General features: G+C 43.1%; 1 protein-coding gene across 1 annotated transcript; it reads right to left on the bottom strand.

Moving 5' to 3' along the window:
• Positions 1-435: 435 nt before the first annotated feature.
• RDH10 (retinol dehydrogenase 10) lies at positions 436-26,872 on the bottom strand. The gene is made up of 6 exons (XM_024578302.4): positions 25,837-26,872; positions 23,997-24,232; positions 3,688-3,786; positions 2,368-2,513; positions 785-916; positions 436-685 (listed from the first exon to the last, which is right to left on the bottom strand). The coding sequence occupies exons 1-6, from the start codon at positions 26,123-26,125 to the stop codon at positions 562-564; spliced, it is 1,026 nt and encodes a 341-aa protein (XP_024434070.2). The 5' UTR covers positions 26,126-26,872; the 3' UTR covers positions 436-561.
• Positions 26,873-27,600: the final 728 nt, after the last annotated feature.

Raw genomic sequence — 27,600 nt, 5'->3', positions numbered from 1 at the left:
TGATGGAGATTTCAAAATTCCATTTCAAAAGAGCTATACACACAAACGCCACGGAAGAGCCACAGAGACTTTGCAAAACTGAACAGAAAACATGAGAAAACATAGCACTATCAGTCCTTGAAGTTGCAAGGGTGTCAACTGGCTAGAGTTTAGTGACAAGAATTAATCAACTCTATGGGAACTAAGAAAAGCCACACGTGTGAAACACACTGTGGTTATCGTCTCTAGGCTTTCTGCTCATTAAAAAAAATAATGGTCGCCCGGAGACAGCGCACAGTGCTTGTCTAAAAGAAAAGACTGGTTTTAGGGTTCTGCCTAAAAAGGACCCCGCTGGCAACAACGTGACCTCACTTTTGCTGATCATGTTTTCCAAGTACTCCAGTCGGTTAATTTATACTTTACTTTATTTTATTTATTTATTTATTTATTTATTTAAAAAAGTTGATTTAAAAAAGTCAACACCGATTTAGAATCCAGAGAATGTCAGTACTGCTGATGTGCACTGAACGGAAACATCCCGATCGTCTTCTGAGAGAAATGATGTTCCATACAAAAAGGTTCTTAGATTCCATTTTTTGCTTCATTATTGTTTGTGGCTTGTTTTCTTTGCGCAATAAAAGGGTACATACACTTGTCTGCTCCTAGGAACCGATACATGCACACAACTGCTTCGAAAGGGAGGATGCTGAAAAGGAAAGGCACAGTTGTTAGCAAATGTGAGATGTTAATTAAATTACGGGGGTGGGTATGGAAAGACTGGTCCCAAGAGGGACCCCTCAGTTACCTCTTCATGAAAGTCACAATGTACATGAGGCGCGGGGTGCAGATCATGGGCTGGTCGGTGAGGATGGCCCTCATGGCTTGCTGTACACAGTAATCGGGCTTCAGAGGGGGTAGAAAAGGCTCAATTTCTTTCCTGAAAGTTATATAATTAAAAAATGCAATTAAGAATGAACACAAAATAGGCAAGACTGAAAACACATTATCAGAACATTAACAGTGATGTTACTTGAGTGACAAAGGTTTTGGGTCCACTTTATTTACTTCACTGTGCTTTTCTGCATTTTCTAAATTTTCCTACTGTAAATGGGCATAGCCCAGAAAACAAGTTAAAGAAAAAAGGCAAAATTGGTCTGCTTTTCTGCAGTGAGTCAAGTTTTAAAAATGCCTCAAAAGGTATTTCAGATTACTTTTCTATTTTTTTCCTTTCAACATAAAAAGGAAAGGGTGGTTGGCATAACAAACACGAAACCCAACCAAGATGCCCAACTTTTGGTATTCAGTGTGGTTGAAATAATGGTGTGCAAACACTGGCATAGCCTTTCTGAGTGAAGTAAAAGTCAGCTACATACTTTCCTGGATGCTGGAATAGGGAGAAGACAAGGTACTTTCTCTAGGGCTCTGACGTGAAGTGCATTGAGACATCTACCTTCAGCTGAATTCAATAAGTTACATGTTGAAATAGCCTAATAATATAATTTATTCCTTTTACTTTTCTTTGTCCCACTACGGCTTTGGACACTGGCTGTGATGCTAAATAGGAAACAGAGCTCCTCAGACCCCAGCAACTGATTCCTACTACGTAAGAGGGAACACACACACACACACACACACACACACACACAGGAAAGGAGTCAGGCTGAGAATGCAATGACTCAAATCACCTTCCACCTATTTCACTGCTTGGTCAGGTTCAGGATGTGACCAATAGGGAACTCGTTCGGTTATCTTCCTTTGCCTTTCAGATTCATCCAAGCAAAGACCTTAAAGTAAGCATGTCTTCACAAGTACCTTCTTAATGATTCATGGTGTTGTTTATTTTGCTTAGCTCAAGTCAGATGTGATTTGACATTTCTATTCCCATATGCCTCTTTTCAAAGTGGGTGGGTATTTTATTTCACGTCTAGTAAACTGAATTGTTCCTTCTCATTCTGTCTGAGTGAATCTAGCTACATACACTCTTTGTAGAAAGGAAGCTCCCAAATTTAGAGTGTAACTCGTCTGTGACGTTGACATTCCAACACTAGTAGTAAAGAAATAAAATACCTCCTAAAGAAGTGGCTCCTAAGGAAAACCCTGGGTATCTGTGTTTTCTTCTTGAAGATATAGGGAAGCCATGTTATATCTGATACTTCTAGACTGACTTCTGCAAGGTGATACCAGTGTGGCGCCAGACCCTTGCTTGTTAATCTTTCTCACTTCAATTTTACAAAGCCTTGACCAATGAAAACTACAGGATGACTGTCAAATAATAGTCAAAGTGCAAGGCTGACTATGTTTGAGGATCCAATTTCACATATTCTCCCGATATGGAAAGGTGATTTTTAAAACAGCTTTTTATCAGTAACAATATAGGTTCTCACTGACCTGATCCGGCAGCCTCTGAACATGCCCGTGTCTACCAGGTAAGGGCAAACCAATGTTGTTTTAATTCCATCCTTTTCAGCAGCCTTTAACTCGTGGCTCAGGGACTCATGGAAACCCACGACTCCAAATTTACTGGCACAGTAATCCTGAGTCAGAGGGAGAGAGGAGGGCAATGTGCTAAGTACATGCACAGATCCCAGACCAAACCCAGGCCTCCTCCCTGGCCTATTACTCTGGTTACATGTTTGCTACAAAAGGTTACAGGTGACTAAGCAAAGAAAAGGAAAGCGTTTTAAAAGACAGATATCTGATGTGGTTCGGAGCAGAAACAATATTTTCAAAGCAACAGCAAAAACAGATGAACACTTTTTGCCACATCAACGAAGTATCATATTACTTTGGGGAAGGTACTGCAAAGGACTCTATGAAAGCCAATGAGCTGGAGTTAAAAATGGAGAGGTTCACTTTGAAGTGTCTGGAAAATTTACAAATGGCCTCTTGTTCAGCAAAGGAAACTGAAAAACAGTTTGTTTAAATTAATGCTAGGAGAACAAAGGTGAGTCTAGCTTAGGTTATTATAAGTTGTTATGATCTGATTTTCTTTTTAGGATGAAGTACAAATGAAAATAACTACTTTGTGAACTTAAACTAGAACTTAACCTAAGGAAACACAGAATAACAAAGTTCTCCATTACCCAACTTTAAATTTAGCAACGACTATGTAATGTAGAAGCCATCTATTCTGTGTCCTTTTGCACACTTTTTTTCCTGTTTTTTCCTTTTGTGTATTTGTATGGGGTGATGCTTTCAATGTTAACACTACAGCCACCCACAGGACAAACAGTGTGGAGTACCACACATACATATGCTTTACAATTTGAATGTGGTGAAGAACAGGGTTTGACTGGGGCCAGTTCCACAGACTTACAGGGCAGGCCCCCTTACATTTGCCATAACCATCTCACCTGATGAGCTGACATGCGAGAGCTCACTTTTGGCAAGTTAACCAAAACAGAAGGTCAACCTTTAGCCTCATTTGTCTGCTCCCTGTGACACTGCCATGGCTCTGCACGGCTTCATTCTTGACCCTCTGTCTCCCCCAGCATCATCACCAAGCAAAACTGCTAGTGGGAAAGGGGCACACTGAGGACCAGTGCAGCGCCTTCTCTCCCTGCTGCTGTCAGTGCACACTAGATGGCCCTGGGGCACCCAGGTAAGAAGGCTTTCAGGAACATCCAAGCAGCAGCTACTCTCCTTCGGATTTGGGGGTGTCAGGAGATAAAGCAACTAAATGAAGGAAATGCTTTGTAGCTGACAAACCTCGACTCCAGCGGTACTGAACAATCCCAAGGAACTTGCAACTGTCACGATATGACCGTGATTAATCTCCAGCATGGTAGGAAGAAAAGCCTTTGTGGTCTGAAAGAAAAGTGAGGTGCAGACTTCAGAACTGACATTAAGAGTTTCACTGAGCCCGAGCTGGTGTGGCTCGGTGGGTTGAGCACCAGCCTGCGAACCCAAAGGTCGTTATAGTTTGATTCCTGGTCAGGGCATAATCCTTGGTTGTAGGCCAGGTTCCCAGATGGGAGCAGGTGAGAGGCAACTAATCCATGTTTCTCTCCCTCTCTTTGTCTCTCCTTTCTAGAAATGAATAAATAAAACCTTTAAAAAAAAAAAAGTTTCATCTAAAACCCAACCCAACATCACAGAACAAAATTTTACATTTATCAAAAAAAAGAAGATCCTTTAAGTGTCTGGTTACCCTTGCTCCCTGTCATTGGCACAGTGGGCCTATCATCAGCCATGACCAGCGAGACTGTAACAGAAGGGCCTTTGGGGACAATGTCCAGATGAAAAGAAAGCCTCAGTATAAGGCTCTTTATCACCTTTCAAGTGATAGCTATCTGCTAATCTAAACGATTCCCAGTCAGAGATCAGTTTATGCTCGACACTTGACTACAGCTATCCCATGGTCTGTGCGGAGCCTCCAGCCTCCCCACGAACAGAGCGTTCTCCTGATAGTTTTCCTAATAGTTATGTCGAAACAGTGATAAACCCATGAATGAAGGGATGTCCCAGCATCATATTCTGCACATAGAGCTTTATTGCCCAAGTGCACTAACAGAAGGTATTCTAGTATATTAAAAAAACTGGGTAAAAGTACAGAATCATTTTAATGAAAACTGTGTCATAATGCTAACTCTGCATTGACAAAAACTTACGAATGACCACACCCTACTGTGGGGTGTGCTGCGGAGTGACTTTCCCACAGAGGCAGGTGACAGGCCACTCAGTATAGCAGAGCTCGAGGACAAATTCCAGGACAGTGGACTCAGGCAGCATGGATTTCTTTACTCACTAAATTCTCTTCTCCCTCTAGCTCTATTGCCTTCAAGATACAAGGCTGTATTTTTTTTTTAAATTACTTCAAATTGCTTAAGATGATCTATGAACTACTCTACCAGGCTCCCAACAGTTTTATAACCTGCTTCTTAAAAGAAAGCAGCAAAGAGCAATCTGTCTACTGTTGAGTTACAGCCCATTGCCAACACAGCTTCCCGTGATTTACGAAGTTAAAAAACTCCAATGCTACACAATGGACTTTAGGAAGAGCTGCATTTCCTTCTCAGAGGATTTCCTGGCTAACAGGTCACTGGATTTTCGCAAAAACATCTAATTTGTTACGATAATTTTTGTATGTTCAAGATCAAAAAGTCATTCCATTAATTCTGAAGTTCTTCCATGTCCCAATACATGACACATACAATTGCTAAATGAATCTTGGTGACATATCCTAAGGTCTTCCCTAGTCTGACTCCTGACCAGCATGTAACACCCCTCCCCCCCCAACTTGGATCCCATTTGTCTGGGCCTCCTCGCTGTTGTCACCTATGTCATGCTTATTCTCACCTGTCAGTTTTTACCCATGACCTCTTCTCTGACAATCTATCCCGAATGCCCTCCTCTGTAATTCAAAGTATAATATTCATCACAGATTAACATAGCCTCTTATGCCTGGAAGTGCTCCTGTCATTGGAGCTTCCCAATATTTCTCCATCAAAAGTAGTCAGGGTGTTAAGTCTTTATCTAATATTCTATTCACCTTGACTTTGTCCATATTTAAGACTTACAGTTGGTACCATTCACCATAACACGTTTTATGGTAGTTTGATTTTAATTGTTTTCACCTGTCTGGTTGCCCCGACTAGGCTGGAAGATACAGACTCTTTCAACTATTAAGGGAGAATTACTCCGCTGTGACAGGACTGTGGAAACAAGGGATCGGACTCCTCACATACTTCACGGACCCGCCACAGTGCTGCACGTATGACACACGTTTCAGCCTGACTTGACTTCTTTGGAGTAGTAAGTGGGAATGGTTAAGGTAGTAATTATGCTTTTGGTCTGCTTGACAGCCAAAAAAAGGCAAGCTGTGGTACTTGTGGTCATCACAGGTTCACCTTTAGGCTCCATAGCTTACATATAGCCATTATATCGCAGGACTGCAATGAGGTAACATCGCAAAGCAGCTTATATATTCCAATCTTAAAACCTATCCTTAAATAATTAAGTCTGTAAGTGTTCTTTGAAGTATCTAGTTATGACTGTCTCCAGATTAGTTAAAAAGTATAAAATTTATTCTTGATGTTATTCAGAAATCATTTTAAGTACTAAAAGCTTGCTTAGTTTTGAAGATGAGTATAGATTTAGTAGGAAGGGCCCTATTTTTAAATTAAGTATAAGAACTCAGTGTTACATCTCAAGAAATTACACACAGTATAAAATACCAGTAAGAATATGCTACTTGGTGCCCTCACTGTGACCGTCACGCAGCAGTGTTCCCTCTACGTCTGGCTGGTAGCTGGCCCTGCCTAGAATCTCAGGCACCGAGTGGGCCGGCTCTAACGACTCCCCATGCTCATGTGCCACAGGGTTGCTATCAACTTCCAAGCAGCTGATCTAGGTCCCAGCACCATGCAAAAGTAGGTGATAGAAGATTAACACGTTCCTAACAGTTTTTAAAGTTTAATTTGTTGTCAAGTTTCTGAAACTGATGAATGGCCTCTCCCCTGAAATTGGTCTGTAGAGTTAACTTATTTATCCAACAAGTGTTTCCTGAACGTCTACTGCACGCAGGGTCTGCAGTCTGATCTGCTGGCGATGGGAAAGGACAGGGTCCCCTTCCAGCCTCTATGCAGAATTCACACACACCAGCACTTAACTGTGTTAAATGAGAACATCAAATATAAAGCAGTTCTAGTTTATCCCTCCCCAAAGCAGGCTTATGGCTTCATGGTCTATAAAAAATACGTCATTTGGGTTTCTTCCTCTTGCACCCTCTCCAAAGTAGTTCAGAGGGACATTTAAGCTCCTGGTTTTGTATGCAAAGGAAAAAAAAAAAAAAGATAAACAAAAGAAACCAAACAGGGCTAAGTGACAAATCTTTTCCAACTGTGGGATGTAAACATATTTTTCAGGGAAATATGCTTCACTTTAAGTAGCTAGTAAATTGTATTATAGGTTTGTTTTAATCTGAAGGTTTCTTTCCAGAGGGAGGGATTAGTTTAGAAAAAAGTAGTGTCAGATCAATGTTTTGTTTAAAATATATTATTTCTTGCCTAATCAGAGACAGATCTGGCCTGTATGAATGAAATCCAATGTGTCGTTGTATTTTCTCATTCCAAGACAAAGGCCTGTATTCTTCATTCTTCAGAAAGACTTACCAATTACAGGTCTAATACTACAATTACTGTGACAACTACAAATACTGTCGGGAAAACAAGGCGCTGAGGAAAGTGAGAGGTGAACCAAGTATCCAAGGCCACAGTCGGCCTCAGAACCCAGACTGCCTGTCCTTCAAAGCTGGTGTCAAACACTCAGCTCCTCCTGTGCGCCAGGGGCAAGAGCATTCACGTAGGGACAACTCGGGTTTCTTTCTAAACCTGCGTTTTCAGGGTTCACCCTGGAGCCTGATCCACGTGACTGAGCACTAAGGCTGTTAATCATTTTCTTTGCTGCCTGAATGGAGGCGAGCAATTACTGCTCACGCATTATTTCCACAACCAAACTCCTGCCTGATGTCTGGAGCACATTACCAAATAAACTTTGATCAACACGAATTCTATCCCTTACTTTACAAGAAAAATGCTATTGAGTGGCTAGAAAGCATCACACTTTCAGGAATTTTCCCAAGTAACCTGACTAGTTTTCTTTTCTAATTACTCTTGCCCTCAACAGTCTGGTAGATGACATCTGAGATAGCACAGCATACTCTGTCCTTGACACAGTCTGACAGCACACAGAAATCTGGCACTTCACAATGAATTGTTAATGTATGAGATGGGGCCCAGCGGAAGGTGAAGTGCTAGTTGCCATGACACCAGTCAGTTCAAGCTAAGGCTCGGGATCTTTCACTTTGTCTCAAAGAGTCTTTAGCAGAACGCAAAGGACAGATCTGAAGCGCACACCCAAACAGCTTAAGTGTAAATTCATGGCTGTGCCACCACTGGTGAATCTGGGCGGCGTGGCTCAGACAGCTCACCGAACACCAGACTGCTATGATTTCCCCCCTAGAGGGATGGGTTCTGTGGACTGGGAGCTAGCACCTGGTAGAGGGGCCCCTAAAGGAAGCACAGAGTTGGTTGGTGCCAATGGTGGTTGGCAAGGTTGGCTAGATGCTTAACCTAAGTCAGAGAATTACACTCCACCACCATGTCCTCTTACTCAAATGTCTAAGAAACAGAGGAGGACATCCCGTTCCTCATCAGGAAAATAGGGCTGACCCTTGATCTTGATCTCAAAGTCAGTAACCAATGTACACTAACTGGTCTGTTCAGTGAAAGAATTTAGAGTTGGAATAGACCTAGGGATTAATGTATCTTGAAAACTCTTAATAATGGCCCCTGGCGAAAAAGTGTGGAGCTACACCTTTGTTACCCGTGATAAACTTTCATCACAAGACTCCAATGCCACAGTCTGCCACCAGCGGACAGGGGTGCTATGCGACTTAAAAGAAAGCAGAAGGGAAAGGGACATTCACATGGACACTGACATTCCTATGGAACATACTTAACAAGTCTAGTATCTCCATAGCTCCTCAGGGGTCCCCTTCAAAGAACCAGGCACTTAGAACAAGGCACTTTGAAAAATAACTGTAAAGGTCATATTTATAATATAAACAAGAACTTCTTAAACGGAAGTGTGACTGGATAGAGACATGACATGTCATATCTCGAGAAATCTTTGAATATTAGGTGTACGCCAAATTAACTCCCAACAGTCCCCGGCGTCCAGATCGTCCCGGGTGCTCTAACGACAGACTGCAGCACACAGCCTGCGGCTGCGATGTCAGGACAAATTAGCCTAAAGTTAAACAAGAGAGAACGTGAGGAAATGTGGTGTCCAGCACGGTCTGACTTTTGAAAGAGTGAGATTGATGATGACATTTTAAAGGTGCAGGTAAGACGCCCAGCATGTGTTCTCCATACTTGCTAGCAAGTCCAAATGAATGGGTGTGAAGAGGAAAGTGAAGTTAGCTTCTCACAGCAGGGAAAGGCCTCATACTGTATTTTTGTGCATTTGTGCATTTTTACAACTGTCCTGTGGTCAATTCAAGGAAAGGCATTATTTTAAAAGAATTGTTTTGAAATGTTTATCTCTCATTTGAACATCCACGAAACAGAGCAGACTTTCTAGAGAGACCCACAAATCATAGTATGATGGGGACATTAATACCATCAGCACTTACATGGTATACTTTTCTGATGTATGTTTAAAGGTTTTTAGAATCTCCAAATAACAGCAATATATACAATTAAAAATTATACAGTCAAGACTCCACTGAACAAAGAACATCCAACTGGGTATCCTTAGGGTACCCACCCCTCCAGGAGGTTCAGCAACGCTCCCTGGAGTGTGTTGCTTCTTCTGTCTATGCCTCTACCGGAGTAACTTATTTTTGTCGGAATCACAAAGGACCACACTGCTTATTTACAAGGCTAAAATGACATCTGGTGGCACTCTTTGCTGAAAACTCAGATCCTGCTCCTGGAGAACTATGATTCAACAGTACTGACTACTGAAGGCGCTGAAAATGTAGTGAACTGTGTTACAAAGGTTACCAGGGTAAACCATTAGCATGTTCAGACACTTGAAATGGTGACACACCTCCAACCTAATCTGGGAAAGGAACCTATGGTTAAATGTATACTCTTCATGCTGTAGGTTTAAAGGTATCTGCTTAATGAATACACTGACCACCAAACTTTAGACATTTCATTTTGACATAGAAAATGCTACTTGAAATTTTTCATTGCAAAATTATCTTCAACCAAGAAGTAAAACCTGAATCTATATATGCTACTAATATACTGACTTGAAGTATTTTAGATACAGTCAACAGCACAAATTCTGAAATTCACGTAACTGGATCCTGGCTTTTTTCTCTTTCCTATGTAGGTGCGTTTGTAGACAGAAAGAGACAAATTGTGCAATAAAGCCCCAAGATTCTGACGCCTGGAACTATTCTGTCTTAACAAAAAGTCCTTCAAACCCACATCAGATTCATACAAGAGGTTCTGTCTTTAACTATAGAGGAGGGACACGAGAAGGTGTCGTAACCGTCGAACGTGGACCATCTAATGTCCCTTTTTTACCATTGTGTTGAGGCTGCAGGATTAGCTTTACATTTGCAGGCAGAAGGAGTTAATCCTTAACACTCACGCACAAGTCCACTCCCAGAGCTGCCCTGTAACCAAGAGGCTAATAAAAGAGCGCAGCTTTTCAAACCAACACCTAGATGATGACACCACGAGTTATTCAGCAAAAATAAGTGCTTCATTAACTTGCCTTACCACTGCTGAAGCATGAGATGAATCTACCCCGAGGCAGGAACTCAGATATCAACATTCCCTTACATTTTAGAGAGCACTACACAGAAATACTAAAGAAGTAGGTGACTTAAAACACACTGTTTGGAAAGTACACTGGCCTTTGGAGTCCAGAAACCACATGGTCCCGACTGCCAATCACTTAACCTTCCTTGTTACTTGAACTTTCTTAACTCATTTGTGACATGAAAAGGAGATCTCCAAGTTTCTTAGCTCAAAAAATGTTATGATGACATATATCCAATAATACCTTCTTCAATTCTTGCCGTGCTTTCAAAATACAAGTTGTAACACTGAGGTATTACTTGCATAAGACTCTCGTAAATGACTCAGTAAGGTATCACTCCATTAGTGTCGGCATCTGGTGAGCAGTAAAAACATCTATTCATCAAACATGGATATGTTGTCATGCCTGTGCCCGAAAATAATGTAATTCAAATTCATGCCTCCTCTGTATTAAAAAATTACAAATTATCTGCAAAACGATCATCACTTTTCTGTTTGACTTCAGCCACTGGAAGCTCGGTGTGTTAAAAGAAACTATGAATGCTGAGCACTGTTTCTGAAAGGCTGTTTTCCCTGACCCTCCCCCTGGCTGAGTTCCAGATGATCAAAGGAGTGTTCCTGGATCTCCCTCAAGCTCAGGCCCCTCCCCCTATTTAATAACGCTTTATAGAATAATGAAAATAGCCCACAAAATTGCAGCCAAATCGTTGGCTGAACAACAGGTTGTCATTAATCCCTTTGCTTTGCACCATACTCAAATCACATCTCAGAAACTGTAATAAAGACAGATCTTCCAAAGGGCAGAGGTTTCGTTCTGCTCTAGTGACTGGTAACCACTTCCATGAGGCATGAACGCTGCACACAGGCTTGCCCCTGCTCGGGCGTCTGAAGCGGCAGGGCCCTTCCCCACCCCACCCTCCCCTCCAACAGCCCAGCCCAGCAAGGCCCCGTGATCACCGTCCATCATCCCTTACGTTTCGTATGTGTAAACAGTTCAAATTCTTCTCTGTTTTCTACTTTGCTTACTGTGGAATCTTTTTAAAACAATTAAAATCTTAACCTAAATAAAAGAAATATAATAAAAAATGTACTCCTGAAAACTTACTTTATTCTCAAGTATGCATTGTCACAAGTTAGAATTTACTCATTATGTATGAGGGCCTATAAAGTACCATTACTGTATTAGGCATGTTAAATAAATTTAAGGGTTACAGCAACCACCTTTTCTACAAGTCGATGGTTCTTGAACTTTGCTACATATGGAATCACCTAAGGGAGGTTTTATTTCTGAGGTCCTGGCTACATCCCAGGCTACTTACACCAAGGAGGGAATGAGGCATCGAGAGACGACATTCCCCGGGTGACTCCAATATGTAGCCAAGTTTGCGAACCAGTGTTCTAGAAGAGGATCTCAATCCCAGCACCAGTGACATTTTGGGCTGGGTAACTGTCATGGGAGGGGCTGCCCTGTGCATTGCAGAATGTTTAGCAGCAGCCCTGGCCACTGCCCACTAGATGCCAGTAACGACCCCCAGGACTGACAAGCAAAACTGTTTTTAGATGTTGCCAAATACCCAAGGGGGAAATTGCCTCCAAGAGATAATCTTCTCTGGAAGGAACATACACATTAGCAAATCAAGCCCCCTATCATCTTGCAAATTTTTTTCTAAGCTCTAATTCTTACATTGTTATGACACTCTTCTAGGTTTGGAAGAGGTTCTGGGCTTAAAAAAATAACAACTTAAAATTGGGCTGAAACTCCCATCACTTTTAGTTTATATGTCAATACCTTCAAACCACCCCTCCACTACATTAAGAAATATCTTTCATCTTTAATAAATGTATCCTCATAGGCAAAAAAGGAAGAAAAGAGAAAAGAAGAAAAGAAAAAAGGAAATCTCTTTGAAGGACAACAATGCCAACTATACTTCAGGGGCCAGGAGTGAAGGAGTGGGATGCGTATCCGGCAAGCTCCCCTCCCTCCTCTAACTTATTTCCAGACAGCCATCTGGTCCTGGGCGGGAAGAATGGGGCAATTCAGTGCACGGTCTTGACTCTGTGCCTGATGCTTATGGTTTTGGAAACTCCATCCTGGGCACAGTGACCAAGGGGAAAAGTGACAAGAAAGCACCTGGATGCTTCCTTTTAGACACTGGACTGGAACCCAAATCAACAAATTAACTCCCAACTAGGGTGGACCCCAGAGTGCATGGACTGCCATTTTCCTAGTCTACAAGTTTCCTAAAGGGCTGATTAGCTCAGGGGGGTGGGGGATGGGGAAAGGTACGGGGAAGGAGAATATTGAGAAAGTGGGAAGGAAAGTAAGTATTTGAGAACAGTTCCTCCTCCAACTTTGATGTGAACAGATCATCTGGGACCTGAATCAAACACAGATTCTGACCCAGTAGGTCAGGGAGGGTCCCGAGTCTGCTTTCTAACATGTGGTCATCTGGGTGATCCTTCTGCTCTGGACCACAAGCTGAGCATCAAGTTCTAGTGTGAGCCAGAGAATCTGTCCACTCCAAACCTCACATGGTTTCAGATCAATTTCTCCTACAAATTCAGCAAAATAGGCAGACTGATTTCTCTGCTCTCTATCCTATTCGTGTTTCTCAAACCAAGATTTTAGGGGTTGGGAAGGCCCATGCTCTACTCCTCACACTCTTCACTCAGCTATGTTTATCAGATGAAGGGCGGTCAAGTCAAAGCCAAAAGCCCCAGAACTCTGAGGGATGGATGACGGTGGGAGTTTACAGACTGTATGCATATTGGCCTTGGGTCCATTTTTAGTAGTTAGCAGATCCCTCTGCTGTGGTCTGTGAATGTTTGTGTCTCCCTGCAAATTCATGTTGAAACCTAATTCTTAAGGTGATAGTATTAGGAAGTGGGGCTTTTGGAGGTGATTAGGTCAAGAGGGTGGGGCCCTCATGAATGGGATTAGTGCCTTTGTAAAAGACCTAGAGAGTTCCCTCACTCCCTCCACATTGTGAGGTTACAGCAAAGACAGCTGTCTAGGAACCAGGAGGTAAGTCCTCACCAGACACCAAATTTGCCAGAGCCTTGATCTTGGACAAACTTCCAGAACTGTGAGAAATACATTTCTTTTGTTTATAAGCCACCCAGCCTATGGTATTCTGTCATATCAGTCTGAAAAGATTCAGACATCCCTGTCCACATTAGAACAAGCTTTCAAAACAAGACCTAGAAGCCTTCAAAATCATTTCCCCTCATCCACAGAGGCTTTGAAAGCTTAGCTTTCAAGACAGGAAATTCAGACTCTTTTAGCCTCAGCATTAATCTTTTTCATTTTTCACATTTGCCTTTCTGAAGCTTTCATGCTTTGGTAAGCCTATGAGAAAACCCTACTGAGGAAAAAATCACCCCTTTGAAAATCTGATGCTTGGGCATTAAGTTTGGACACCATCAGCGGCCAACACTGAACAATTTTGGGAAACCATGATTCACATTTTCAAAGGCAAAGCTTATGGAGTTACCTGGAATTCCGATCCCATAAGATTATTATGTAACAGAATAAAGATTTCACATTTTCCAGGAGGTAATAAGCTTAAAAATAAAACTAAACTAAAACCACACTGTTACTGACATTTTGGTACCAAGTATCAATATGTAAAGAGCTTTGTTCAGCCAGCCCTTGTAGAAGAGCCTTTTTTATCCACTACTGTTCACATCTAGTTTGTCAATGTTGACATGCACAGGAGAAAGAGGAGAAAGGAAGCTGGGTGAGCGTGGATGTACTGTCCTATTTTCGATGAAGATTATAGAAAGGCACAGAAAAACACATCATTGGGAATAAAATTCTAGTGTGGTATTCATTCTTTAGTCTACAATGTTTACATGCTTGTCTAATTTATGGTGCAAACTTTCTGGAGATATTAAGCTAGAGTTAATTAGCCATTGCTAAACTAACCATGCTAATAAAAAACAATCAATATTTGAAGGTGGATTCCTACATTATACAACAGGACAAAAGCATATGTGACTCACAGGCAAATCTAGGTGCTTTGAACATGTAGCCCAGGTAAGTACAGCAGTTCCTTGAATAACATCAATTCATTTGACATTATTTCATTAACATTGATGAGATGCTTTAGGAACTTAACTCTTGCTTGTATCAATTAGCCTGTGGTAAAGGTGGTTTTGTTGTATGTCGTTTTGCTTAAAGTCACAGAACCTACTGACGTGAGGACTTACTGTACTTTGTAGAGGTTCCAAACCAAAGCCCTAGGAAGAGGGTCTGCGTCCTTGCTTCTTTGTTTCCCAGGGGTAACCTTAGACAAGTCCCATAACCCGTCTTGGTTTGGTCCATAAAAATGGAGATAAGCTCTACTAAATTCAGAAGAGTGTGCATGAAAGGGCTTTGTAAAGTTTAAGTGCTATATAAAAGTACAGTAAGTGCACATGAAGTTCATTAAGCATATACTTATAGGCTATTTTGGTTATAAGTGCTATCTATTTTTGGTTATGTTGTTTTTTCAAGTTCCTGCAATTCCTGGTTCTTGCTAGGTATGGCTCCCAGGCTCCCTGCCCTCCACACAGCATCAGGCCACATTTCCTGCAAAAACCCATCCTGACCACTAGAGGAAGCCTCAAAAACACACTGCTAGTTACATGTGCACCTGGTTGGTTTGCAGGTCAGGTACCCGGTTATGTGTGCTTGAGAGGCAACCGATCGGTGTAGCCCTCTGCTTCTCCCTCCGTTCCCCTCTCTCTAAAAAAAAATAAATGAATAAAATCTTTAAAAAAAGAAGAAAAAAACCCACATTGCTGAATAGTTGTTCAGTCACCTTCTCCCCCCGGAACCCTAGATGGTGCTAGAAAACACCAAACACTTTCCCATGACACCCTTTTCTAATCCTTTTCTTTAGTCTTGTTTTACTGAGACCAGAAAACAACTGTTTTAAAATATAAATGACAATGCTTGATGGAAAACTGCCCAGCAAATGTAAAAATACTAGGTTAGTACAGAAATATTTTTTATAGCTGCTGTTTCCTCTTTCCCAAGAGACTGTAGAACTACCTTGTTTTAAGAAATCCTTCCGAAATCAGTTGGGGGTAATATGTTAATTACAATTTGCAGGTGGGAAAATTCAGGCTTTGAATTTTAAGTTTCCCTTATCTTCAAAAACCCATGTACTTACATTACACCACACATATTTTCCCAGTTACACTGATTTGGGAAGTGCTACTTTGAGCCCCATTGTTTAGAATCACACTAAGAGGCTGAACCATATTAATATTAAAAAATTCCAGTACTAAGCTATTTGAAGGAAAAGCAAGAAATTCAAATTTTATGCAAGCAGCAAATGAGAAACACTGTGGTTTCCCCAAACCAAAAATCGCCAATGTTCTCAATGTTAACACGGTTGCACCTTTCACACAGCTTTGTGTGATCTTTGAAAGTTTCACAGACCAAGTAATGTTTTGTTTCCAAATGTGAAGTCATTGTAAGTGGCTTGTCAGTTGGGCTAATTTGACAGCACTCAAGGTTGCGGCAGTAATTGCCCTTACTTGTTAAATATTCTAACAGCATTTGCTGAAGTGTTGAAAGTTTTATGATCATTATGAGAGGATATTCAATTTCCCCCCACCCTTGGTTCACTTAATTTTACTTTCAGAGCATTTAGGAAAATGGTCTCTGACAGGTGTGAACTTGAGTTTGAGAACTGACAAAGGAAAAAGGAAAAAGGAATAGGCCATGCAGTGTTAAGATCAAGTAAAAGATGTCAGCATTCCTGCTGGTGAAAGCATCTCTTCCAGGGCTGAGATGACTCAAGCCTTTGTAAGTGCAGAGATCCAGGTGACTGGAACTGGCTGGCCAAGTGTGTCAGGGGCAACGAGAATCGACCCTAAGGCCATGCTCTGACAACCTCCTCCCCGAACAGTGGTGTCTAATAGAGTGTTAGGTCACAACACAGGGAGGACCCCTCCAGCTGCCCTATTATGGGGACCAGCTGCATGCTCTAACTGTCTATATATATTCTCAAAGAAAGAATTAAAAGATTCCATCCTCCGAGTTATTTTCCAGATATGCTTATAAGGAGTCTGCGCCTAAAAGGAGAGTTTGTCAGTTAATGGAAACCTCTTGTCAGTTAGGAGGGGTTAGTTCTTTGAATATCTAACTATGATGGTAACTTTTGAGATAAGAAATCACTAATTAAACCAAGAGAGATATAACACATTGTCATCCAATCCCTGGAGTTACAAGCTTAAAACACTGGATTTAACCCATTCAGTAGAGGCAGGGGATAGTTTCCTATTTCCTAAGGACTATCAGAGTTTGTCACACTTCAAAGATTAGCTACAAAAGGCCCTTTATCTTAGGAAGGTTACTATGTGTAGAAGGAAATAAGATATGAATCCACCCTGCCAGTACACCCCCTAGTGGAATTTCAGCATAGTACAACTTGGGGGGTCCCAAAACGCCCTGGTTATTGAGCATTTAGCACAGGCTGGGATGGACTTTCCCATGGCCAGATGGTGTAACTGCACCACAGCCACGAGCCTTTGCATTTAGCACTCACTGAGCATTCCAAAACAAGCAAACACACAAACCTATGCATCTACCCACACAGACAGCTCTCTGGATTAGACAGAGGCAAACTGGCTACTTATCATAGTTGACTTACTTGTAGTTTCCAAGAGACAAAAATTTTAGATGAACCTATTAATATCCCTTAACTCAAGAAAAACTTAAATAAGGGGTTTCCTACTTAAAAAATGTATTCTAACTCCCAAGTGAGGTTATTAAAACTGCTTGAAAGTAATTTTCTGATTGCCACATCTTAAAAGATATAGTGAAGTTACTAAAGTCAGTTCACCTGAAAATTGAAGAATGATTAGGGTAAGAACAACGGTAAAGGAAGAGAACTGAGGATGGGGCAGTTGAGCTTTTAGCCATTGGGTCTGCAGCTCCTCTCCAGGACTGAGGGGCGCAATCCTGCAGTGAGTGGGGAAGGACTGCTGTGGGCAATATCCAGTCAGTCTTTCAGAAAAAGCTACTCAATCAGCGTTAGCATGAGCACAGGTTAAAGAATGCTTCCACTTTGACATGTCCTATAGATTAATTTCTACCTGGTCAGATAATGGCTAAAGCCCTGGATGTAGAAATAGCCAGGGAGAAAAGAATAAATACCAACTTTGCTTCCAGGAATTGAGATGAATAGCACATAATTCTACGAGAGGGCAATCCTTGAATCCTTCCAGGAATTTGAGATGATTCTATAAGGACTGATCCTTAATATATAAAGATTTCAGTCAGTCTACATGAAAACATTATGATTGTGTTTGTTTTTCTTTCCCAGGAATAGGGATACATTTTGTCTGAACTATTTAACTTTGTCTCCCAACAAGACAGGACTCAAATGGCAGAATAGGTCAATGGCCAGGGCTCCTTCAGGCCATAGGGAGGTGTCCAGCCCTGCTGGACCTCATTGAGGGTAACCAGGGACTATTTAAGTGATGAGCTTGAAGGCAGGTGGAAATCAGCCTTGGGAGGTCTAAGCTGCAGTGTGAATGAACCTGGACTTCATGATGTGAACACAATGGTCAAGCAAGGGTTTGGGGTAGGTTCCAGTCAGTATAACCTTTAAATAGGCATATCATAAACTCAAGTCTGCTTAAGTTATAACCCTAGGTTGGAGAGCAATGGCAGGGAAAGATGTTAGGAGACTCTTTCCAGAGTCCAGGCAAGAGGTGATGGAAGCGCACAAGTGAAGGCAGGGGTGGAAAGGAGGGATCGAAGTACATGGAAGCAAGAGAGCAGCCAGGATCTGGTGACCCATGCAGGTGTGCAGGATGGACAATTAAAGATATTGCTTGTGTCGCCAAACCTGATACTGGCCACGCCTGGGGATACAATAAGGGGCAAAAAAGTAGTTCAGTTTTGAGACTTGCTGATATTCGAGAATGCGTGGAACAGGCAAGATAGGTGTGTGAACTTGGGAACTGCCACAGCAATCAGTTGAAGCCACTAAAATAAATAAATTATCCAGTTAGAAGCGCACAGTGAGAAGAGGTTTGAGCATGCAAGGCTGCAGAGTCATTACATTTTGGATGCAGGGAGGCTAAGAGGATTGACAGGAGAGAAGCAGGAGAAACTGGGTTTATCATGGAAGCTAAAGCACGGGTCTTCAAAGAGATGGTCAACAGGGTCACATTCAGCAGAAAGATCAAGCTACACACTGGATGTGGCAACTAGGGAGCACTGTTATTTTTTCCTATGACACTGGTTACTTAGTAATATCTTCTAAACAATTGAGATAATAAGACACAGATGAGAACATACATCAAAGATGTTGGGGAGATTTTTATAGGATGGCTCCCTGTTCACAACAGTTATGTACAGTGACATTTTATTATGTCATAGGTGTTGATTTCTAGTAGCAGTAGACATGGGCCCAGCATGTAATATATCAAATACAATAAAAGTTCAATGAGCATGTGCTCTTATTTTGTGTTAAGAAAGAAGGCTATGACATGACTTTGTCAGGTACACAGTCCCAGGTACCCAAGTAGTTACTATCTAAACAGATGTTTTACTCAATTTTTAACTGTGACCAAAAGAATTAACAAGACAAAGTAGGCTTACCCCACATCAATTTAGAGTTCAGTTCAAGACATAAAAAGCCTTTATTTCTGAAGCTCAAACATTTGATTTTTATGCATCTATTTATTTAATAACAGAAGCCAGCCCTAGTATAGACTTTAAAAGGGACCTTGGGCACAGGTTGGTGTGGCTCAGGGGACTGAGTGCTGGCCTGTAAACCGAAATGTCACCAGTTCAATCCCCAGTCAGGGCACAAGCCTGGCTTGCGGGCCAGGTCCCCACTTGGAGGTGTGCAAGGGGAAACTGATCAGCGCATCCCTCACACACTGACATTTCCTTCCTTCTTTTTCTCCCTCCCCTCCCCTCTCTCTAAAAATAAATAAAATCTTAAAAAAAAATAAAAGAGGCCTTGAATGGCAAGTTTTTAGGAGTTATCCTAAGACAGGAAAACAATGCTCTATAAAAATATATAGTCTAACAATTTTTTAAACAATTCTTATTATCATGATTTGGAGGAGGAAGCATTGGATATATAATTTTTGTGAATAACTTAGAAATAATTAAAAAAATTTAAATCTAAGAGGCCATGAACAAAACTAGGTTTCTCTAACCAGAGAACAGAATTATAGTATTTGAGATTAAAATCTAGTAAATCACAAAAAAATCTTGAACATTAATGATTAGGAACCATTCATGAGATATTAGGTACTAATGTCGTTAAGTGCTACATTACTCAGATCTACTAGTGGGCTTTTACTTTTCCTGGATGGATTTTAACTAAATAGACTTTAGACATTTGGATATAGATAAATGCCAAATTCAGTAATTAGTATTTTAAAACTGTGAAACCTTTTAAGTTAAGTGGTCTATTAATTAACTACCAATTATCTTGTCTGACTACCATATCAATAGAAGTAAATTACAGACTAGCTATTTGACAGATTTAGTCCTTTGCAATGCAAAATTTTTTCAGAACATAAAAGGCCTACAGCTAAATGCTTTTGCTTCCCCCTTTTGGTTAATCAGGGATCAATGTGCTGCTCACGTAGACAGGCCAAATGACTTTACCTTTTAGAAACGGCAAGCTAAGATTCTACTCTTAAAAAAAAAAAAACAAGTGAAGCCATGTTAATGTTCTGGGAAAAAACAGGGGTTTGCAGTTCCTGTGTGGAGGCCAACTTTCCATATTTCAAAGAAGACTAGGGAGATATTTTCAAGCTTTTGCATCTCCAAAGTACAGAAAACCTAAGAAGGTTTCTATGATTATGGCAAACCAAGTGCATGGATCGTGTACATTTTCCACGGTCTCGTCCTCACCGTGAATGCTGTACAACAGACTACGCTGACTAGAACCTACCCCAAACCTGTCGCTTCTTAACTGGTAACCAAGAGAAGGTTCCTAGGAGAGCTGACGATGGAAGAGTACTGGAGGATGAACAATCCCAGCAGACTGGAGGGCTGTGCAGAATAATGCCAAATACTGTAAAAACTGCCAACGTGCATGGAAATAGCAACGGGCAAGGAAAGAGTTAGAGTAGGAGTCTTTTCCTCGAGGCCCAGTCTCTGGGAAATATGAATAGTTACCAGACATTCAACTTGAGCTTAATTCAAATTGGCATATCCACACCAGCCTTCTCAAAGTTGCTAGGCTCACACCGCTGAGCAGATTTAATACACTGTGATACAAATGAGCATACAGGTGGGGCAAGGAGAATGGAGAAATTGTGTAGGAAAACAAAAGGAGATACAAACAATAATGAATGTGAGCCAGCCCCACTTTGAAATCTCATCAATCTTACCCAGCTTAAATTAGTTTAGCATAATGCTTACCTTTTGAAATTTCAGAAGACAGACCCATGTGAGCATTCTCTGAGTAGGTTATCTTCTAAATGTTTAAGAAGAAGCCTCGCCTTTATTATCAAACATTTATTGAGTGTCTTATGAGTAGAGATCTGTGCCAGGTGGGGGAAAGCAAACAGATGCACATAACAAACTGCCTTCCGACAGCTTGCCATCCATGTCAGGGTTTCAGAGCACAAAGTACAAAAAGTTACATGGAAGAACACATACCATACACCGAAGGGTGGGAATGACAGCAAAGGCTGCAAGGGATTCATGGCAAGAAGAGAAAAGGCTTCAACAAGTCATTTAACTGCAGCTTCATTTAAGAAAACAAGAAGTTGGACAAGATGATCTCTAAAGACCCTTGCAGCTCTAATATGCGAAAATGCCAGAAAAGGGCTGGAGTGGTGAGGGAAGGTTATAGGAAGAACTTGAGCTTGGCCTTCAAAGGTAGATAGAATGGGGGAAGAGGGCCTTTCAGGCAACAGTGTGAGGAATGGTTTGGAATTAGCTGCATCCACAGCGTTTGGTGGATGCCCACATGACACCCACATGATTTTCTATTTCACTGCATATGTCTTTAACTCTGGGTCAGGACTGCGTATTATTGACTCTATGAAAACAGACAACAACTGCTACTTAGAGAGTCTGGCTCAAGACGATCTGTTCAAATTACCAAACAAGTCCTTGTTCAGCTGATCTACTTTTTAAAAGGTTTGGGGCAACATGTTTTCCCCACCCAGATACAGAAGAAAGACACAATGGTTATTTTTCTGGAAGGGGAAGAGCACATGCCAACACTGCACATCTCTGAACTTACCATGAACATTTTCCCGAGAGGACTGCCGGAAGGGAAGCTGAATTCGGGTGGCTCTTAGGCCAATCTCTCCCCCCCAAAAATCACTGTAAAAATTATAGTAAGTCTTCTTTTACATTTTAGTTACTAGATCTCAACTTCTTAAAAGGTTTCTAAGTCTTGGCAAGAAGTTAAAAATTCCAACTTGAAAATGAATTTTCTAAGTCAATATTGAAAATAAATTCTTAACTTTAGATGCTTGGGGGAAAAACAGCTGGAGAATTCAGGAGCCTCCCATATTTTAATATGAAGTGACGTCATTACTGTCAGGGCTTCCAAGAACTCCCTAAATTGTGTAGTTAAGCAACATCTCAAAGCCAAAAGGCCTCTGGGAAGGTGATTTGTTTCTTCTTGCTGTATAGATTCAGCTCCTCAATAATTTTGCTATTGCAGATTTAATTTTTTCCTTAGTTAGAAAGTAGCCTGATGTTTAAGGTACAAGTATGTTAATTGATGTGCATTTTCAAAGCTAAAGCTATGGATTTTCTGTGCTTAACACATTCTAAATTAGCTCTTATTTCATAGGATGTTTAGAGAAGAGAAGCTGCTTTCCTCTTATAAGTATTTAACTGAGAGTCAAATGGGAGTTCTTTAAAAATCTAATTCCATTTGAAATTTTTTACAATTCAACAAAATAATCATGCAGAGAAAATAGGCAAGGGGGTTAAACTTTAGTGTATTTTGTGTAGGTAAATGCTTCTAGGTTCAGACACCATGCATCATCCCAGTCAAACGTTATTGGAAAAAACCAGTCCTTGTGTCTATGAGGGTGGAGGTGGGGGAGGGAGGGGGGTTCGGCTGGGATGGGGTGGAGGGATGGGGAGAAAAGGCAGACAACTGTAACTGAATAACAATTAAGAAAAGACCAGTCCTTGTATCTATGGCTCATAACTAGCCTACCGATGGCTGAATATCTGTTTAAGAATAAATAAGTTGACTGAAATCAACTCAGGTTTCTATGGCAGCTTCTTCCTTATCATCTTCAAATACGAAAACTTCAGTCCACCTGCAAATTACGTACATCTTTTATTTTAAATGGTGATTGTTTTACTCAGAATAATAAACACACAAGATTCTTGATAAGCTGTAACGCCCAGTTGGTTCAGTTGTACTGGCCTTTCCTTGTCTGACCCCGCTTCCCTTCTTCACCTGCCCCCTGTTCTTGTGGACCCCGGGGCAGCAAGGACTTTTATTCATTCCCCACCCACACTGCACCCAATACACACCCTCCCCCCTATGCACACATGAGCACACTTAAATTCCCCCAAACTCTATCTGGTAATCTCTTTCCTCCTTTAAAACATAAAAATTAGTTCACGTCATTTATATGTTCATTTCTAGAGGTGTGGAAATGAATTACATAAACTTCATGTTTGAAAATAAAACATATAAACTTCTTCCAGAATCAGAAAAATAGTTTGTTGTTCAAGGAGCAACACACATTTGAATAAGTACTTCTAAAGCCAGATTAAGTTTTTAAGCAGTTGCTAAAAAACTAATGAGGTTTATTGTGACCTATTTAGGAGAAACAGTTCTTTCTTGTGTTCGATTACAAGGCTAATCCGCCTATGGAAAAACAATACAAAACACACCACCCTCTCTCCTTACCCTTTCTTTATCAGATCCTATCTGTCTGCAAAAGTAAAGGGGAAATATTATGGAGGAAGAAAAGCATAAAGTAGATCGACGATGTACAGTTATAGGGAAGGGTTTCACACCTACCACTACTGAATCATTTCAGTTGAAAAACTGAGGTTAGTTTTGTCCCCAGAGCAGTAGAAAGCCTGCCCTCGCATTCTTAGTTGCTATAGTAGCTCTCATGTTCTAACTATCATCTAGAAGCTGATAGGATTTAAGCCCCTGGTCCACCAGACCTCATCATCCTCCTGCTCCTATATAGTGACTGTGGTCCTATCAGGGTGACTTTGGTCCTAAGAGAGGCATCTTCTAAGTTGAGATGTAGTCCAACAGAACAATGTCACAGGCCCTGAGTTGGTCAATGGACATTAAGTGCCTGCCAGGGTGGCCTGGCAGCTCCCAGTGGACCACAAATGCTGACCTCAGACTCTTTGGCACTTCCCAAAATGTGGCTGAGCAGTAATCTGGAAGCCTAAACTCTGACTTTAGGAATTCATAGGAACAACCGATGTTTTACAAACTCAACAGAAAGTAAAATAAACAAACCCAGGATTTTATGCTTCCTCTTGTTATTTTTATGGCAGTCTTTCAAACTAGTTCAAAATGTTCAGTCCTCTACCCTCTCAAGAAATACTGAATTGGGGGGGGAGAGCAAACAGCTTTTTAACAGTAACTGGTGTACGATGTAATTCACCATGGGGAATAGTGAGTTAGAAGGAAGCTTTGTGGGGAAATGTGCAGGTGGCTTTCAGGCTGGTACTGAAGTCTCTCTCCTTCCCAAGCTTCTCATTGAGGAGGGCCCAGAAATGAAAATAAGGATGTTTATATTTACCCAGAAGTGTGCGTGGCAATTGACCATCATGGTTCTCTCAATGAGCTCATCAGGACATTCCAGGAGGTGATGCCCAGAGACCACACCGGCATTATTGACCAGGACTGAGACCTCGCCAACCTCCTTGCGGACCCTTTCGGCTGTCAGGTAGACATTCTCCCTCTTTCCCACATCACAGGTATAGGTAAAAACCTGCAGGTTACAGTGGGGCAGAATTTCTTCCTCACCATTCCCAGCTGTCCTCGGAAGTCCAGACGAGCAGCAGGGGGGAAAAATGCAACAGGGGGTGGGGGGTTGCAAAACGTAAGTCACATGGTAATCAGTAGGACAAAGATCACACAAAACAAAACTACTACAGTGAGCTTCAAATTTCTAACACTGCGAGGCTTGCCAATGACTGAACTTACAGCTGCCTTCCTCCCCTAGAAGTCTTGGGGAATTAGAGCAATTTGCTGGAGAACTTTGCTTAGGGGAAAATCATGTAACTGTGACAAGCCCAATACAAGTCAGACCTCATGGGATCAGCTTCCTGGAGCTAAAGACACCTGGAAAAAACTGATTTCAGCCCAGAGTGTTAACACCCCTCCTCCCAAACACACATACTACACTCTCCTCATTTGTGGGGAAAAGTGGCCATAAGTAGTTTTTACTCTTTGGTATGTGCACCCTCAAAATGGAAACTCACCTCAAGGCTCATAAATTAAAACAGTAATTAATCATCTGAATTCATTCAAAGCCAAGAAATGAACCTAAAGTTTTTCATGAAAAGTGGAGGTCACACTGATGTGTTCTAATCAGCATACCACCACTACACAAATCAAGCTCACAGGTAAATATGCCATTTTAGGACACAAGAACTCAATTAAAAAACCAAAATCTCTTTCCTGGAAAACAAATACCACTATCTCTTAGGTTTTGGCAGGGAGCACAAAAATCTATATTTGCTGCCCTCCAAACCATTGTTGAAGATGTAACATTTTTTGACCTTTGATTTTCTGACCTAAAAGGCCAGTGCCAATAATTTTGGCGACAATGATCATCACGGGGTAGGAGTGGTCCCCAAGTTAATCTTCCCTGTATAGTTCAATGTTTTCCCTGGAAGTAAAAAAAAAAAAGAAAAAGAAAAAGAAAAACTGTCAAAAAGCAAGAGCAATTATCAAATTTCATGGACCAGTACTTATGGTTGCTTATTGTCCCCACTTTGATTTATTTTTAAAGTATCAGATTCAGGCCACTTCATAAACATACAAAAATGCAGATTTCCTGAGGTTTAAAAGGCTTAAATCCTTCAAGTACTTTGCCTTAAGAGGCAGAGCGTCTTTCAATCAGGCTAAGTATATAACTAAAGTACTTCTCTCTGGTGAAACAATGTAATTATTTTCTCATGGTTGAAGTTATAGTGAAATCAGTGCTGCCCCTAGTCTAAGAGGTTCAAACCACATTAACATATATATACGTGCATCCATCGACTCCAAGGACAACTTCCAGATAAGTTTCCCATCGCAAAGGCGATGGGGGCATTTCTTTAGGATTCAAACCTATGAAAACAAGTTCCCTTTGATTTCCTTGTGCTCAGAGGGCTTAGGAAACTCCACAATCATCCCCAAAGAGATAGGACCTCCCTTACGAAAAGGGTTTGGCACACTTTCCCCTTCTAAAACAGAGATCATATTCCTTTATCGAGAAAAATCCACCCGCAGAAGTCCGAGTCGGTGTGGGGGGTAGTTATCTTTCTCGAGAGCCGGCTGACCGTGACAGTGGGGTTCCAGGGCCCTCTTAGGTGGGCGCGGGGGTGGGGAGGTGCTTGACCCAACAATGCTGGGGCGCAGGTCCCAGTTACCTTGCAGCGCCGCGGCGTCCGCCGCCTCCAGGTCGCGGTAGATGTGGCGCACCATGCCCGCGGTCTCCTCGTTGCTCTGAGTGTTGATGTCCCACAGCACCAGCAGCGCCCGGCGCCGGGCAAACTCGAGGGCAAAGAGGCGGCCCAGGCCGCTGCCGGCGCCGGTGATCAGGCACACCTGGCCTGCCACACTCTTCTCCTTGGGCCGCACCAGCCAGCGCGCTGCGGCCAGCACGAACGCCCAGAGCACTTTGAAAGTGACCACGAAGAACTCCACCACGATGTTCATCGCGAAGCCCGAGGCAACGCACGAGCCCAGCGCCCACGTTCGCGCCCACCCCGCCTCCCCGCCCCGGGGAGTCTATTAGAGCGGTCGGTACTAGAAGCCTGCGTCCCGCGCTCGCCCCCGAGGTGCCCGCCGGGCTGGGGTGCGCGGGGCCACTCCCGCCCGGGCTCGGCGCGGTGGCCCCGGGGTGTGCCTGCTGCCAGCGGTAGCTGCCCCGGCTCGGCGCCTCCTGCAGGCAGCCGCCTGCCCGTCCGGGAGCGCCCTCCCGGCCGGCGGGTCCCGATGCTAAGGCGGTGACAGCCGCGAGTTAGGCGGCGCGCGCTGCCCTCATGGCCAAGCCGCCGCCGCACGAGAGTTCCCGGAGCCGGCGCAGCGGCTCCTTTTCACCCGGGGGAGGGGCGCGCGGCGGAGACGGCACGGGCCGGCTGGCCGCCGCGGGAGTTGTCAACTTGACCCAAGTTGCGAGAGGGTGGGAGGGTGGGGTGCGGGGCAGCGGGAGCGCCGGGAAGGGGCGACTCGCTCCGCGCAGGCGAGCGCTGCCCAACCGCTAGCAGCTGCCCCCGCAGTCTCGTGTCCCCCTGCCCTACACTCCCTGCTGCTGTCACTCGAGCACCCGGCTCCGCAGCGAGGCGCCACTCGCGAGTCAGAGCGCTCCCGGCCGCCTCTGAGCGGGCTCCACGCTCCGCGCTATATAACCCGCGACCGGGAAGAGCCAGCAGCAGCATCTGCCCTCCCTCCGCTCGGCCCTCCCCGCCCCCGGGCGCACCCCGCCCCCGGCCCAGCCCCCCGCCCGCCAGCCGTCAGCCGAACCGCGGCGGGGCAGCCCCTCTCACATGGCCGTGGCCGCAGCTTCGAGCCCTCGTTGCACCTCCCTTCCCAGCTCACGCCCCCTGCCGTGGGGTGTCCCGGCCCCCGCCTGCCAGGCCCGGTTGTTGGCAGTGCCCCGGCCATCCTCCTCCGGGCGTCCGATCCTCGCTGTCCCTGTCTCGCCACTTTCCATAACCATGGGACACTGGACGGCTCCACCTGCAATCAGGCGCTGAGGAAGACAGCCCTTCACGATTGAAGAACGAAAGGACCTCCGTAGCACCGCAACCTGGGGTGCCGGAGGCTAGGAGTGGGTTTGACGGAGCCGAAAATGCAGTTAAAACCGGGTCTCGGGAGCGACTTAGAATCGCAGGTAGCCCTTTGCAATCTGGGCCAAAAGAGTGTCATTTTCTTTGGCTGGAATCACGACCGTGGTGGCCGCCTGCAGCCCCGGCCAAGCATTGCCCTCCTACCGGATGGGCAAGAGAACTGATGCATGCTGGGATTTGTAGTTCGCACCCCAGCGGCGTGTTATTTGCGTACATTAGTGGTTGGAATGCGCGCTGTACCGGGTTAACTCAGCCTGAAGACTAGGACCCCGAGTAGTGAAGGTGTCAGCACTCTTTGCTCTCATGTTGATTAAAGAGTCTAATTAATACATGCTTTTTTTT

This window comes from Desmodus rotundus, chromosome 8, assembly GCF_022682495.2.
Source record: "Desmodus rotundus isolate HL8 chromosome 8, HLdesRot8A.1, whole genome shotgun sequence".
NCBI lineage: Eukaryota > Metazoa > Chordata > Mammalia > Chiroptera > Phyllostomidae > Desmodus > Desmodus rotundus.
This window is presented reverse-complemented; position numbering and strand designations above follow the sequence as displayed.